Genomic DNA, 16671 nt, shown 5'->3' with positions numbered 1-16671 from the left:
TAAACTGTAAAGTGCTGAAATGTGAGGAAATGTATATGGAGTGGGTGAGACAAGACAGCATAAATCTCTGGGCACCAGTGGAGCACCTGCTACAGTCTAGAGCCATGCTATGTCCCATGGAGGATGGAGCTGAATCAGTGACTCCCTGAAGTAATTCACACGTGTGAGCCACAATGTTAACTGATGGCCATTTTCTTCCTGAAGTTTCCTTTTTACCTTTCGTCTTTTTCTCCTGTGAGCAGCTGAGCCAGTCTGGGTTTATTCCTCAACAAAGGAATATGAGAGTAGATACCACAGGGGAAATTTCTGTCCTTGGGTTTCAAATTTCAAAATCAAGGGCCCTTGTCAGGTGTGGTGGGACACTCCTGTAATTCCAGCTATTTGGGAGGCTGAGACAGGAGGATGGCAAGTTTGAGGTCAGCCTCAGCAAACTTAGCAAGACCCTGTATCAAAATTAAAAAAAAATAAAAATAAAAAGCAAGGGATAGTCTCTAGCTGTGGTTGGCAGACAGGCGTACATTCTCTGACATCTTCAGTACCCGAGTGCCACCATCAACGTCGCTTCAGTTCCTCTAGGTTCATGGGTGCCACTCACCCACTACACACTCTGCCATCATAACCCATCATGGCAAAGCTGGCAAAGGCTGGTAAAAATCAAGGTAGCCCCAAGAAAACAGCTCCTCCCCAAAGGAGGCAGAAGAAGATAGTGAAGACGAAGAAATGTCAGAAGATGAAGAAGATGACAGCAGTGGAGAAGAGGTTGTCATTCCTCAGAAAAAAAGGCAAGAAGGCTACCACAACTCCAGCAAAGAAGGTGCTGGTTTCTCCAACAAAAAAGGTGGCAATTGCCACACCTGCCAAGAAAGCAGCTGTCACTCCAGGCAAAATGGCAGCAGCCACACCAGCCAGAAAGACAGTTATACCAGCCAAAGCAGTCACAGCACCTGGCAAGGAGGGAGTCACTCTGGGAAAAGCATTGGTAGCAGCCCCTGGTAAGAAGGGAGCTGTTACCCCGGCCAAGGGGGAAAAAAAGGCAAGGATGCCAAGAAGGAAGACAGTGATGATGAGGAGGAGGACATCGAGGAAGAGAAGGAGGAGGAATTTGAACCAGCAGTGATGAAAGCAGCAGCTGCTGTCCCTGCCTCAGAGAGTAAGGATGAGGATGAAGATGAGGAAGAGGACAAGGAGGAGGAAGATGACTCTGAAGGAGAAGCCATGGAGATCACACCATCCAAAGGAAAGAAAGATGCTGCAAAAGCTGTACCAAGGAAAGCCAGGAGTGTGGCTGAGGAGGATGAAGAGGAGGAGGAGGAGGAGGAAGAGGAGAAGGAAAAGCCTGTTAAAGAAGCGCCTGGAAAATGAAGGAAGGGAATGGCCAAACAGAAGGCAGCTCCTGAAGCCAAGAAACAGAAAGTGGAAGGCACAGAACCAACTACCTCTTTTAATCTCTTCATTGGAAGCCTGAATTCTAACAAGTCTGCTCCGAATTAAAAATTTGTATCAGTGAACTTTTTGCAAAAAATGATCTGGCTGCTGTGGATGTCAGAACTGGAACGACTGGGCAGTTCGGCTATGTGGATTTTGAATCTGCTGAAGATCTGGAAAAAGCCTTGGAATGCACTGGTTTCAAATTTTTGGGCAATGAAATTAAACTAGAGAAACCAAAAGGAAAAGGCAGTAAGAAAGATGGAGATGCCATAATGCTTTTAGCTAAAAATCTCCCTTACAAAGTCACTCAGGATGAATTAACAGAAGTGTTTGAAGATGCCATGGAGATCAGATTAGTCAGCAAGGATGGGAAGAGTAAAGGGATTGCTTATATTGAATTTAAGACGAAAGCTGATGCAGAGAAAACCTTTAAGGAAAAGCAGGGAACAGAGATCAATGGGCGATCTGTTTTCCTCTACTACACTGGAGAGAAAGTTCAAAATCAAGACTATAGAGGTGGAAAGAATAGTACTTGGAGTTGTGAATCTGTGCTTTTAAGCAACCTCTCTTACAATGCAACAGAAGAAACTCTTCAGGAAGTATTTGAGAAGGCAACTTTTATCAAAGTACCCCAGAACCAAAATGGCAAATCTAAAGGGTATGCACTTATAGAGTTTGCTTCGTTTGAAGATGCAAAAGAAGCTTTAAATTCCTGTAATAAAAGGGAAATCGAGGGCAGAGCAATCAAGCTGGAGTTGAAAGAACCCAGGGGATTGCCTAACACAAGAAGCCAGCCATCGAAAACTCTGTCTATCAAAGGTCTGTCTGAAGATACCACTGAAGAAACCTTAAAAGAATCATTTGACAGCTCTGTTCATGCAAGGATAGTCGCTGATTGGGAAACCAGATCTCCCAAAGGGTTTGGTTTTGTAGATTTCAACAGTGAGGAAGCTGCCAAAGCTGCCAAAGAAGTCACGGAAGATGGTGAAAATGGTGGAAACAAAGTTACCTTGGATTGGGCCAAGCCTAAAGGGGAAGGTGGCTTTGGGGATCATGGCGGAGGCAGAGGAGGAGAGACCACAAGCCATCATGCAAGGTCATTGCTGTGGTGAAGTGCACTTAGAGAATGACATAACAGGTCAATCAAATTAAGTGTCTCACAGAGGAAGATACTGGACCCCAATTAGGTCCATCTACCTTGGTGCTGGTGCCTCAGACCTGGGATATAGCAGGCCAGGGAGGAGGGAAGGGTCTGGAAAGGCTGAGACAGGGTGGGGTGTGTTCTCCAGAACATTGGCACAGAGGAGGTGGGGAGGGACTTACACTTCCTGGGAATGTTTCATCTCACATTGTTCATCCATGGCTGAAAGCCCTTTCCATTCTTCCAAAGCCCTATATTTGGAAAATTGAAAGCCAGGGAGAGACATTTCCCCTGTGGTATCTGCTGTCTCATTCCTTTCTTGAAGTATAAGCACAGACAGACTCAGGGAGAGGAGGTGGCATGGGGGTGTCCCCCAGGTAGGGCATGGGGAGAAATGTGTCTTAGCAAGTATTTTGATCCATGTAGAATTAATTCCTCTCTCTGGTGACCAGGGTTTTTCTGTTACTTTGGGTCATGCCTTCCCTTAACCTAAGCTCCTAATGGTTCAGAGGTGCCTGACCCACTTTTGGGGTGGCAAGACCATCCTTTCCCCCTGGGCATAGGGATTTGTTAAGAGATGGCCACATGACTTGAGCTGGGACAATCAAAGTCCTCTCTGTGACTTTGATTGGAATGATAGGCAAAGTCTTCTAAAACAGGGGACAATAAGGCCATTTATTTTAGTCCATGCGTTAGTGGTCTCTTTGCACTCATGGAGAGAACCCACTTAAGGTGAGAAAGCCATTGTTGCGGCTTAGGCACAAAGTGATAAGAACATGAGTTTTATTCTCTACCACACCCACTCCCAGAAAGTATGTGAAGGGCCTCACCATGAAAATATGATATGATAAAGATATTAAGGAGCCAGAGGAAATCGAAACCACCCAAACATGGAGAAAGTCCAGGTTGACTGTTGCAAGGGATAATTTAACAATTCCTGACTGCTAAGCTGTAAGTGGAAATATAATGAGAGTATTTTCATTCTGTTCTAGGGACAATTCAATCATTCCTTCAAGGGAAGCAAATCTGAGTCTGAGTAAAGGTAGTAGCATAGAACACATAGGAGGCCTGGTTTCAGACGCTGCCAAAGAATGACTTCACTGTCTCAGACACTGTCTCTATGAGCAACTTCTATGGTTTGCATGTGGTTTGAGTGTGTCCTCCGAAGGGTTCATGTGTTAGAAGTTTGGTTCATATGTGGTGATGTTGAGAGGTGGTGGAACCTTTACGAAGTGGAGACTAGTGGAAGATAATTAGGTCATTGGGGTGTGCCCTTAGAAATGATTAAGCCTAGCTGATGCCAGTGACATGCCCATGAGCATCCAAAACTACGAACTAAATATTTTTTCTGTATAAAGTACTTAACTTCAGCTATTTCATTATAGCAATAGAAAATAGACTAACATGGAAACCATGAACCCACCCCATCTCAGCAGATGAACTTGTTTTCAAATACTTCAAGAGACTAGGGCCATTGCTGTCCTCTCTCACACCGTCCTCACTCCTTCATAGCTACCTATGATGGTCTCCATAGCCACACCCATCCTCCCCTCTTTATTTCCAACCTGACAGAAAGAGATGAGTCTCAGCCCTCTACCTGGGCCCAGGCACCTTCTCTGTGCCCAGGGGAACTTGCTCCATCAATTTTCTCCTCCTCTCCTATTTCTTCACTTTCTTTCTATAAAGCCCCCACTTTAGCTCACAAACATGTGCCAAGTGTCTCCCATCATAAACATACATCCATCCTTGATCTTTTATCACATCCTAACCATTAATATCCCCTCTCTATTCTCATAAAAATTTCTTCAAAGAGCTATCCATACTTGCTGTCTATACTGCCTCACCTCCCATTCACTCCAATTCAGTTTTTGCACTTATATTCAAGTCACCATGACCTCTTTGCCTCTAAATTAATGGACACAGCTCTGTCCTTGTTCTGCTTACCCTCTGCAGAGATGCTATTGATCTTCCATGTGGATGGTCCCAGGTTTCTGTCCTTGACCCACTTCTCAATTCATTCTCCAAGTAACTTCTCCAAGGGAAACTTTCTCTTCCCCTGGATGACCTGGAAGTTGTACCTCCAATAGACTGTCCAAATCACCTCCCTCCCTACCAAGACCATCTCTTCCACCTGTGTTCTCTAGCTCTGTAGGAAGCTCCATAATCCACCCCATTACCCAGGCAGGAACCCAAGGCAGGCCTTGATTCAAGGTGTCCTTCGTCCTGCACAGCTGGTCAGCCTCCCAAGTTCCACTGGCATTCCTTCCTTAGGATTTCTCAAATCCAGCCCTGTCCCTCTTTCACCACTTCTTTCTCAAACATATCATGATCCTCAATGTCTCCTTCTCCCTCTCTCTCCCCAGGGCCCCAGAGTATGAATTCCACTTGGACACTTCTTTGTTTTCACTCCTTTGGTGGCTTTCTCTGGACTTGAGAGTAAAATCGAAGTCCCTGAGCATTCTTCCCCACTTCCACTTCCAATACCAGTTCCCTTCCCAGCCCTCCAGCCTCATGCACTGGCATTCCTTGTCCTGAACTCTACCCTCTAGCCATACTAGACTTTGTCAAAGCCCACACCATGATGGCTTTCATCTCTGCTCTGTGACACCTATGCAGGGGTGGTTTCTCACTCCTTATTGCCCTTCTCGCACCTCTTACCCATCCCTTATGAGACTTGAAGGTCACTTCCTCCTGAAAGCCCTCCCTGGCCATCCCCCTTGCCTCCTTTGTGCTCCCAGAAGGCTCACTGTGTCATGGGGGCATGTTTGTGCCACTTCCTAGCTAATGAGGGAATGTCTTCAGAACGAGATCTGGTCCAGTTTAACTGGTGCCTCCGCTCCTAGCCTGGGAGCTGGACCTGAGCTGGTGCTCAGCAAACATTTAACTCATTGGTTAAGTGAATGACCCTGTCCTGAGACATGAGGCTGGGGAGCAGTGATTTCTGGGTAGGGCTGGGTCCCCAGCTCACCAGTGCAGAACAGGCCTGTATAGATCCATCGAAACAACTGTGCATGCTCCCTGTAGAAGCTTCTTGCTCTTAGGGCTGGCTGCAGGCTCCTCCTGGGGAGGGGACCAACAGTGTTCATGAGTGGTCCTTTCACTTCCATCCCAGTGTGGATCCTCAACACCTTCAGGTAAAAGCCACTCAAGTATGTCCCATGTACAATGGTGACAGAAGGCAAGTCAGGCACTGGCCTTGACATCCCACAGGGGTGAAAGGCATCCCAAGCCCAGAACAAACTGAGCCTGTCTCTAGATCTGCACAAGTTGTGCCTTGGGCTTGGAGCAGTTCCAGAGGCCCCATTATCCCAGGAATAAGCCCTGTTTCCAGGGTGTTCAAGGGAATTAACTGATAAGGAAGAACCTTATCAACATGCAGAACTATACAAAGATGTTGGCCTGCACCTCCCCCTTTCCACCTGCTCATGGAGCAAGGTGCAGTAGCTTCCTGCTCTGCATTTGCTCCCTTTGGATCAGGACACTCATTATTTAAGTCAGCACCACCTGTTCCAGAGGGAGGGTGTGTGAAACAGCCTGGTCCCTGCCCAACTTCAACTGCCTTCAGACCCAGTCCAAATGCCAATTCGTACCTGGTCATTTGGTCACCTATCTGTCCCTGGAGGAAAGATAGGTCCCTCTAGACATGTACACTCATTGCTCATGGATTTCAACCACCAGATACTCTCCCTGGAGAGTAAATGAGGCATCTTCCTCAGTCCCTCCATCCAGACAGATAGATGAATCCCTATGGCACTGCAGCCCCAGCTCCTTCTTGCTGTGCTCAGCTCAGGATCCTGCCAATGAGGACCAAGTTCTAGGCTCCCATCAGACACTCTGGGCTGGGACACCCAGGGTGATGGGACACCCTTTCCCTCCATGTAAAATGTGGAGCTGGCCCCATCCAAGAGTTTTCAACTGAGCTTCAGATTTCCCCAAAGTCCCTAAGAGGCAGAATGGGGTAGAAGGGAAGTAGGGGAGGCTAAAGGGGAAGCCTGACTGATTCAGGGCCTCCTATCCAAATTCAACCAGAGCAGCCCACTATACATGTGGGGGGTTCCTGACAGGACTTCATTCTGGCTGCTTATGAGCAGGTGAGGCCTGTGGCCTGGCTCACCTCTGAGGGAGAGGCTAGTATGGCTCATTTAGCTGCAAGAACTGACTGAAGTGCCTTGGTTCCTCTTTCAACAAAGGTTCCTAGCCCCCACATCTGCCAGGAGGCCAGGGTTCCCATCCTATTCCCCAGATTAGCCCATAACCCTCCAGAGATCACCTACCATCTAGAGAAGGACTTCGAACCAGTTTTGTTCCAGCTGCCCTCGTGCTCCATGGGGCCTGAGTCACTGCCAGGGAGCCGACCTTCTTCCTAAAGCCAGCAAGGAGCCATCAGGACCAGCCTTCCCACCTGAGAGATAGCTAGAGCTGAGGGGCTGGGAGAAGTGAGAGACCCAGGCCAACCCAGTGTGCCCACAGGCCCTCATCAGTAGACAGGTAGGGATGGGACTTTTGCACAAGAAATAATCATAGGGCTACTTAATTAAATTCTACAAAGTACACCATGAGCACCTACTATGTTCAGGACTCCACGCTAGACACATCCTGCCCTCAGGGAGCTTGCAATCTGCATCAAGAAGGGACACTGACTGTTGGGGGCCAAGAGGAGGCCTCTAAGGAAAGTCCCAGGCAGGGCTGCCTCATTGCTTGACTAAAGAACATCATCTACCCCACAGTCCTTGGAGTTATTTTGGAGGGTGGAGGACATTCTTGCAAAGTGACGCTGTGAAAGCTGCTCCCTGGGGCGCACAGGGCAGTGTGGGGCAGGGGTCTTGTCAGAAAAGGTTGGGAGGGGAAAGGATGCCATGTCATGCTCCAGAGACAAGGCTGTGATCCTCAACTTGGCCATTGGAAAGCAAGGACAAGATTGGGAGCTGCTTGGAGGCTGAGGGACTCACTCCATCATCTCATTTCTCTTCTCATCTTTCAGATTAGTGCTTAAATGTTACTTCCATGTTGAAAATTTCTCTTTCGGACCTGGATGGGCTATGATGGCACATAGTAGGTGCTCAATAAATGTTCCATGAGTGAAAAAGGGAACTGTGATGTGCCAGGGAGGCCAGCACATCATGGGTGCCTTAACTGTGCAAGCAAAGAGCTGAGGAGGCCAAAGAAGATGGGTGTAAAGGAAGAAGGTGGGTACAGACCCTCCCACCATGGTTTGGGGCTCAAACCCAGAGGCTGAGGAGGCTGGGGAAGGGGACAGACCAGGCTCTCCAAGAACTCAGCCCCCATGTTCTCCAAGCCGTGGGCCATGGGTGTGAGAGAAATGGACTCCCTTCTTTTGGAGGTGTTGTTCTCCATGGGCCAGATCTTCTAGCTGAAAGACAAAGTCAGAGAGGGTCCAAAGCTGAGGGGAGAATCCGCAGGGTCCAGGAGGGGCACCTTGGGAAGGGAAGAGGATGGAGTGGGGAAGAGGGCAGGGTGTGGGGAGCAGACACCTGGAAGCACCAGAGCCTTGCCTGGGGGCTGCAGATGCCACCCCAGAGCTCGCTGCTCATTGTACTGGGACCTTGACCTGGGCCCCTCCAGCACACGAAGGAAGTACCCCTTCCCGCTCTCCCTTCTGAACCTAGCCTAGTAAGCTCCAGGAGTTCCAGGCCCACGCAGCAAATTCTGCCCTTTTCACAGGGAAGAAAAGGAAGGAAATGAATATGTGTCTGATACAGGCATTTTCTGAAGAGAGGCCCTGGCTTGCCTCACTCCTCACAACAGATTAAAAGAACTGCCATTAGTGATATGCTCGCACATTGATGGGCACACAAAAAAGTAAAATATGGCCCAAAATAACTCCTATACTGCCCTCAAAAAGGAGTCTGCAATTAATGTCAGTGGAGATTCCTCTTGCAAAAAATCTGATTTCCACATTCAACCAGTGTTGCCAGCAGAAATTTCTGATCTATAATGCATGGATTCCTTTAAAGAAAAAGAAAAAGATCACAAAAACGAACTTTTTTATTCAAAAACAACAAAGTTCTAGGAAGGTAAATAATGTATTTAGCAGAAGAATGAAGTATTTTCATATAAATATAGAAAACAGAGAAAAGGCTATCCCTCTCATTTTTAATCCCTTAGGCTTAGAGGTTCTTTGTTTCCCTCCTTTTTTAATTTTTCTTTCTCTTTCTTTCCTTTTTTCTCCCCTGCCCCCAGGGTTGTTTTAGTTTTTTGAAGCAGGTGTTTAAGGTTTAATCTTCAGGGGAAAATTCTGGCTGTTGGAAAATTTACTCTGCATTATAACAAATCTCTCCCACTCTGGCAGGCTTGGATGGTTCAACCCTATGCTGCCTGTTTGCACTCAGTCCTCACCCCCTCTGATTCTCTACTGAAGAGCCCGTCCTTTGCCTATACATGTTTAACCTGTTGCAATAATTCAAGGGCAAAAACAAAATGATATGCTCATTTGTATTCTACTTTCCCACACTTGAAAGAGCAGGACACACGCCCTGAAGACATCAATCTAGTCCTAGATCCAACCATACCTGAAACCAGAAGTACCCCTGGACTTTTTCATTCCAAGAATCAATAGTTCCTTTTATCTGCCCCCCCTCCCCCAGTATTGGAGATTGAACCCAGGGGTGCTCTGTCATTGGGTTACACAGTCCTTTTTATTTTTTTATTTTGAGACAGGTTCTAGCTAAGTTACCGAGGCTGGCTTCAAACTGGCAATCCTCCCACTTCAGCTTCTGGAGTTGCTGGGAATGTGCTACTACACCCAGTCTATAGTTCCTTTTTTGCTGAAACTCAGTTCACAGACCTCAGCTCATTTGTAAATAAAGTCCTAACTAAAACCCCTTCTCTCCATTCCTATTCCTCCTCCTTTCCTTCCTTTGGGGAGTGCTGTACTCTATCCCAACAGCAGACTAGTTAAGATGACACACCCAGACATACAGCAAACAAGCAGGGACACACATTGAGCGCACACACACACACACACACACACACACACACACACACAGGCAGAGCCTTGGAAGTCCTGATTTCAGTGCACACAGACACAGCTGCACAGAGAGGACAGGACCTTATTTCCACTCACATATTTGTGGTGACAAGTGGCTCTCAGGGAGAGATGGAAGCCCAGGTTTCTGTGGGGATGAACTGAGTCCAACCTGCTTGTGCTTTGGCCTGTCCTCTCCTTTCAGTGGAAATTCCTGGGCAAGGTCCAGAACTACAGTAGGTTGGGCCTCCCTAGAGTCCAGGGACACAGCTGGGGCAGGACCCCAGCCCTTACTCAGGGAAAAGGGGATGGGGAAGGGAACCTACGGAGGCCTGGCCCACTGCAGCTCCTGCCCCACCTGGTTGCCTCCTCCCCCACAGAAGTGCTCACCCTCCACACTCCCTGCTCCTGAACTGTCCTCTTCCAAGGCCAGATCTGGTCCCCTTCCTTCAGGAAGCAACCTTCGGTATTCTCGCCCTCCTGCTTCCCTTTCCATCTGTCATCCCCTGTATTTTATCTTTCATTTTGCATCTCAGTCTCTCTTCCTCCCTGGATCAGTTGTTATTCTAACAACCTATTTTCCCAAGTTGGAAGATAGGGAAGTCACGTAACTGTCACAAATAGGAAGTGTGTTACAGGTCTAATTATCCAGTCACCAAAGCAAAACAAAATCCCACTGTTTCCCCATTCATTTCTTTCTTCTTCTTCTTCTTCTTCTTTTTTTTTTTTTTAACTAAATGCCTAAGCAACAATGTGCAAAGCCAAGGGACAAATGCTTTCGTTTTTCAGTCTTCAAACTAAACATTAAACTTATCTGACAGGATTAACAACATCTCTTTAATAATTAATGGTATGTACTAAGGACAAAATCCTTTATGGCACAAAAATACTTCCTGGTAACCTAGGGAGTGGAGCAGCTGGCACAGGTGTGCTAGTTGTTTTGAAAGTTTGGAAAAGATGATGGACAGAGGGACTCCTGTTCTCTAATAACATCCTTTTCTTTACCCTTTTTTGTTTGTTTTGTGGTACTGGGGGTTGAACCCAGGGGTGCTTTACCACTGAGTGACATCCTCAGGCCTTTTTAATTTTTATTTTGAGACAGGGTCTTGCTAAGCTGCTGAGGTTGACCCCAACCCTGCAATTCTCCTGCCTCAGCCTCCTGAGATGCTGGGATTTCAGGCATATGCCACTGCACCTGACTTCTTTTTTTCGCTTTTATTCTAATTACCAAAACATTAGCTGGGCTCAATGGTACACTCCTGTAATCCCAGCTATTAGGGACTGAGCAGTGGAAAGGGGTGACTTTGAGGCAGGAAGATTACAAATTTGAGCCCAGCCTGGGCAACTTTAGGGAGACCCTGTCTCAAAATAAAATAAATTTTTAAAAAGGCTTGGGGGAGGGCTGTACTTCAGTGGAAAAGCACCCAAAATAAAATTTAAAAAAAAATCTAATTACCAAAGCAATGACACATACATTTAAATCATATAGAAATGTATAGAAAGCATTTAAATCCCCCTAATTAGAGTCCACCACAGATAAGCACTGTTAACTTTGTGGCATTCCCACCCCCCCTTCTCCCTAACTGTATACTGTTTTATATTATTCATTTTCCAACAGAGGATCATACTATTCCTATGTTTTCAAATTTTGCTTTTTCCAGCAGAGATCCACACCCTGTCCATTCACATTGTTGGGGCCACACGTCTCCTTGATTGTAGACTGAATGTTTACCTTGAGCAAGACAAAGATGGACTCAGAACCTCCTCAAAGGGGCCTAATTGAGCCCCAAAGAAGGGCAAAGGACTATACTAACTTCACCACCTCTGCGCCTGCCAACCCCTCCTGGCCCCCCTCCCTCCTCCCCTCCTCCCCTCCCTTCCCGCCTCGGTTTCCGTTGGTGCTCAGAAGGAAGCCAGGAGGTGCAGTGTACCCAGTAGCAGGCAGGTTTGTTTCAAAACATTCTTTTCATTGCACTTCATGGGCCCTGATCTCTAGAGCAAGAGTTCAACGGGCTGTGTGTCATGGGATGAACCTTGAACATGGAGCCCAAAGTTCTAGATTCACTCACTCCTGACTCTCCAAGTTAACTTGTTTCCTCACCTGTGAGCTGGTGAAGGTGGGTAAAGTACCTTGGAGAATTAAATGATGTGCTGGACAGAGAGCCTGGCACCTGAGGCCTCCTCCTCCTCCTCCTCCTCCTCCTCCTCCTCCTCCTTCTTCTTTTGTGGTTCTGGGCAGGGCCTTGTGCATGCTAGGTAAGCACTCTACCACTGAGCCTACAGCCCCAGCCCTCTGAGGACATCTGAACACACTGGTCCCCACTCCAGTCCAGGAGACTCGTGCCTATCTCTTGCTTCTCCCCTTATGGAGAAGTGGCAGTAGGGATCCCAGGCCAGAAGAAACCAAATTCTTTTCAGGTAGCATTTGGCTGAAAACCCTACCCTGGGCAACTGTGAGACTGGAGAGATCAGGACTGAGACTCCCCCAGGGGAAGACCAAGAGCTGAGGTGGGTGTCCTACTCCTACCCATCCAGTTGTGTGGTCTCAGTACCTCAGTGACCCCCTGTGTGGCACACTTCCTGAGGAGATGGTCTCTGAGGCCCAGCCCACCCAGAGGGACTAGTTGAGTGAGGTACAGGACTGGGCCAAGGTGCTCAGCCCAGGCAGAGTGCAGAGAGCACCACATGAATACATATACATAGCTTTCCTGTCATCAAAACAGCACTTAGGGGTAAAGCTCAGTGGCATGCACAAGGCCCTGGGCTCAAACCCCAGCACAAAGAACAAAAATAAAAACAAACCCAAAATACAAACAAACACCCACCAGTTTGAAGGGTTTAGAGAAGGGGCTGTTCCATCTCTCCTATCCCTGGGCCACTCTTCAGAGGCAACTGCTTATCTGATTTTAGTTCTTCTGGTGACCATCTCCTGTTTTAGGGAAAATCTTAGCCAAAGAATTGGAAAGGATCCTTTTTCCTTGCCAGGTTGATTTAATAAACAGGATATATTTTATAAGTAGTGAGTAAAACACTCAGCATTCTAAGAGGCAGACATCATCAGGATTGTTCAGCAATCTCTTGATTTTCTTCTCACGACTTTGCCTACGCTCATTTCTTGGCTCTTTGCAAGTGTCTTCTCTTCCAGCGTGCTGATTCAAGTGCACTAGCAGTGGGCAAATAGAGAGGCTCATCCCTGGTCAAAGTCCATGAGTGCGACCTTGTCATTCTTCTCTCCTTAAACCTGAAGATGATTGTCAGAATGGATATCCAGCACAATTTTGTTGTTCTCACTTTTAAAATACTGTCCACCTCTTACAGTTCTGAATGTTTCACTTACTGCCTAGAAAAATATCCTGTTCATTGTACCAGAGCCCCACAACAAGGGATTCATTTCACAACTATAATCTATAGCAGAAAGATAGAAAAACATTAAGCTGTTCTGGGCGCAGGTTTCAGAGGTTCTGTCCATGGTTGTCCAACTCCATTGCCCTGGATGGAAGGTGGGGCAGAACATCATGGTAGAAGGGCATGATGGAGGAGAGCTGTTCAGCTCAGGGTAACTAGGAAGCAGAGACAGCACACATAAGGAGCCAGGGACAAGATACATCCCTCTATTCAAAAAAAATTGATTACATGAACAAAGCACAAGGACTGAAGAAATACCTCAGGTTTTTATACCCTCTGCTTGTAATTTATAATAAATTTTCTTTTCACAACCCCGGGGCTGGGGTTGTGGCTCAGTGGTAGAGCACTGTCCTGGCAAGTGTGAGGCCCTGGGTTCGATCCTCAGCACCGCATGTAAATAAATTAATTAATTAAATAAAGGTCCATTGACAACTAAAAAAATATTTTAAAAAAAGAAATGGATTATTCCTGGAGCATGATACTCTTTTAGCAACTATGTAAATGCCAGTGTTTGCAGGGAAAGAAGCATTCTAATGATATACGTAAGGCAGGTCTCCCTCCCCGCCCCCAGCCTGCTTGGTGTGATTATCCCAGAGTTCCCTGATATACTCTGCCCCTTGACCCTTTCTACTCACTGGAAACAGATGGACACTAATGGCCATCATTCAACATAAAATGAAAGGATGAGTCTGGGGCTCATCTACCTCAATAACAATGGAGGGCTGGTCACCTGCATACCCATGACAATTCAAGGCCACCAATCAGGGAAATCGACCCAAGAAATTCAGAGATCATTATTTCCAAATATTTAATTGGTTGGTGCTTTGTAAAGAATATTTCCCTTGTTCTTCTTGTTTTACCTTCTATCCCTCCTGCCTCTCCATCTCATATTTGCTTTGTATAGACTGACCTTTAAGGTTGGATCTTTGATATCTTCCAGGAAGTTCATGTGCTGAAAGCACAGTCCCTGATACAGCAAGATGCAGAGGTGAGCTTTTAGGCAATGGTGAGAGTGGTAACTCATTAGTGGATTAATTCATTTGGTGAATTAATAATTTGAATGGACTACTAGGTGAGAACTATAGACAGGTGAGGCAAAACTGGAGGAAGTAGGTCACTGGGGATGTACCCTTGGGAATTAAATATTGTCCCTCGTGCCTTGCACTCTCTCTCTCTGCTTCCTGGCTACCATGAGCTGAGCAGCTTTCATTTACCACATTCTTCTACTGTGATGATCTGCCTCACTCTGGCCCAGGGTTCAAGGAGAGGCAGAACATCATGATGGAAGGGGCTGAGGACCACACCAGAAAAAAGAGACAAAGCCCAGCTCACAAAATATATACTCCAAAGGTGTACCCACAATGACCTACCTCCTCCAGCCACAACCTACCTGCTTACAGTCAAGAGATTAACCACACTGATGGGTTAAGGCTCTCATAACCCAGTCATTTCACCTCTAAACTTTCTTGCATTTTCTCACACATGAGCTTTTGGGGGGACACCCTAATATCCAAACCATAACAAGAACTTTCCCGGCATATCCTGTCTCCTTCCACTCTGTTGGAATTCCACTGATAATAATATGGCAAAGAATCAAAGGCACATCTACATCTCCTGTTCTATTTTACTCTCACAAGTACCAACTGTTCTTCCTGTATGAACCTGCCAATTAGATGCCATGACTCATTTTGAAATACTCCTTCCCACTTCACGATGCTTGTAGAAGCAAGTTTCATTATTTTAAAAGTTGTGCCCCTTTCCATGAGTTCTGTGGCTGTGGAGTTTTATAAGAGAACCTGACCTACCACAGGAGCTAACCATTGGCCAGCTCATGGGCCAGGAGCCTCCAATAGCAGCATTTCCTATTGGATCCCAGCAGTCCTCCATTCCAAGGGCAGAGATGACTGTTTCCAAAAGGGACAAGAGCTGGAAAGTGAGAATTCAGGAGTTTGGGCAGAGATCTTTGCCAACCACCCACCCGCAGGGAGTGGAGAAACAGCAGGGCTCCCAGCATGGAGGAGAAGAGCAGAGTGTGTGTGGGCCCCAAGATGAATCCTGTAGTTCCACAAGATGATGACACAACGGGCACACCTGAGGGCTGGGTAGATGACAGGCTTTGTGCTAAAATCTTTACCTGAACTATCTCAACAAACCCTCACAACGGTTCAGCAAGGTAGGTACTGGCCACCCTTTTCCATACCTGTCCTCCATGGAAGTGTGTGATAAGAAAGCCAGTACCCCAAGGGAACACTATTGAAAAATTGAACAGACCAAGGTAGAACCAGGAGCTGCTGTGCTACATGCTGCTGTTTGGAAGCTCTGAGCTGGCACTTGAGATGTCTACCCCAAGTGACCATCTCACCTGCTGCTTGGCTGGCTGACTGAATTCTGGGCTAGTACTTGGAATTGTGTTCTCTGGTCAAACTTCATGTAACTGGGAACAACGTCTGAATGATGTCTGCGTAAGAACCAGTGTGAATGCTGCAGGGGCTGACTTACTGGACAGTCAGCCTAATATCTTAAACAAGGAATCCAACTGCTCCAAGAACATTCATTTTACCTTGATAGCTGCAGTGAAATTTTGTCCTCAAGAGTCAACACAGAAGGATGCCGATAGATCTGAGGCAGATTCCTCAACCTGAGACGGGAAATCATATTAGGGAAGGTCTCTTGGCAGAGTGGGAGTGAGAGATACAGAATAAGGTGAGGGTAAGAAGCAAGAGTATGGTCTCTGCTAGAGCCTGGCTTTCATCTGATCCCACAGGGAAACTCCACAGTGCACATTTGCCTTGGAGATAGTCTCTCTTTGAGATGACACCAGGCCAGGCCAGCCTATGGTACCTTTTGCCAATCATAGGCCAACAACAGGCGAAGGGTGGGAGTGAATGTTGCCTCCCAAGTAAGGTAGTTTCCATTTGGTTCAGGGCAATGCTTCAAAGAAGGGCAGCTCTTACCTACTCCTTTGCAGTACCTGGTAGATGGGTACTCTGGCTCAGTAAAGGGGCTGGGCAGAGCACCAGTAGTAGCCACTACTAGTAAGGACTGACTGCTGTAAGCAGGCACAGACTGTCATGGGCACAGGCCCATGACAAGGCAGAGTCCCTTCCCAATGGGACTGTTTGCTTCAGGAGCCTTGGGGAGGGCCTCAGTTGACTCTCAGCCTGTTCCAAGAATCTTTGTCAGGGGTTTAATGAAACCAAAGAGGCTTGGTGTGAAATCAGGGTGTTTAATTTGGTCAGAACTGTCAGCTAGTTGAATTCATGGGGTTGCGTCCCAAACTGAGCCTGGAAACACTACTCTAGCCAGTAACAGCCAGTGGCCAGAGTAATTGGCTAGACAATTACCTCAGCCCAGAAATCCATATATTCATGATTTGCTGTAACTCTACCATCCATGTCTGTGCCTCCATTCCACAGTGAATGTCCTTCATCCCCTACATGGTGCATCCTGAGGCTGTGTATACAGTGACTGAGACCCATGTACACCCTTTGGAAATAAGATAGAGTCACCTCTGATAATCAGTGAGGTGAAATTCCAGGACCTTTGGATACCAGTAGGGGGCACCTCCTGCCCAGAGGTTCAGGCAGCTGTACCCCTAGAGCCTCCTGAAGAGAGTCACTTGGCCTCAGAAATCTATCACTCTTACACAATTGAGCTCAAATTTGTCCTAATTGAGTGGGATGTCCCCCTGCAGGCAGTACCTGGAGTAGGA

General features: G+C 47.0%; 1 protein-coding gene and 1 pseudogene across 2 annotated transcripts in view; one reads left to right on the top strand and one right to left on the bottom strand.

The window, feature by feature from the left end:
* The window catches only part of SLC28A1 (solute carrier family 28 member 1), a 57793-nt gene extending 48007 nt beyond the window's left edge, over positions 1 to 9786 (bottom strand). The window contains exons 1-4 of the mRNA XM_079126846.1: positions 9654 to 9786; positions 7829 to 7940; positions 6844 to 6932; positions 5538 to 5629 (exon numbers count right to left, since the gene is read on the bottom strand). Coding sequence (XP_078982972.1) covers positions 5538 to 5629; positions 6844 to 6932; positions 7829 to 7924 — 277 coding nt within the window. The 5' untranslated portion in view covers positions 7925 to 7940; positions 9654 to 9786. The remainder of the gene's footprint in view (positions 1 to 5537; positions 5630 to 6843; positions 6933 to 7828; positions 7941 to 9653) is intronic.
* Positions 463 to 2561, top strand: LOC306653810 (nucleolin-like; annotated as a pseudogene). The gene has a single exon. The product of its transcript is annotated as a nucleolin-like (transcript).
* Positions 9787 to 16671: the final 6885 nt, after the last annotated feature.

The sequence above is a fragment of the Sciurus vulgaris genome, assembly GCF_902686455.1.
Source record: "Sciurus vulgaris genome assembly, chromosome: 2".
NCBI lineage: Eukaryota > Metazoa > Chordata > Mammalia > Rodentia > Sciuridae > Sciurus > Sciurus vulgaris.
Note: the sequence above shows the minus strand (reverse complement) of the source record. Positions and strands in the feature narration are given on the sequence as shown.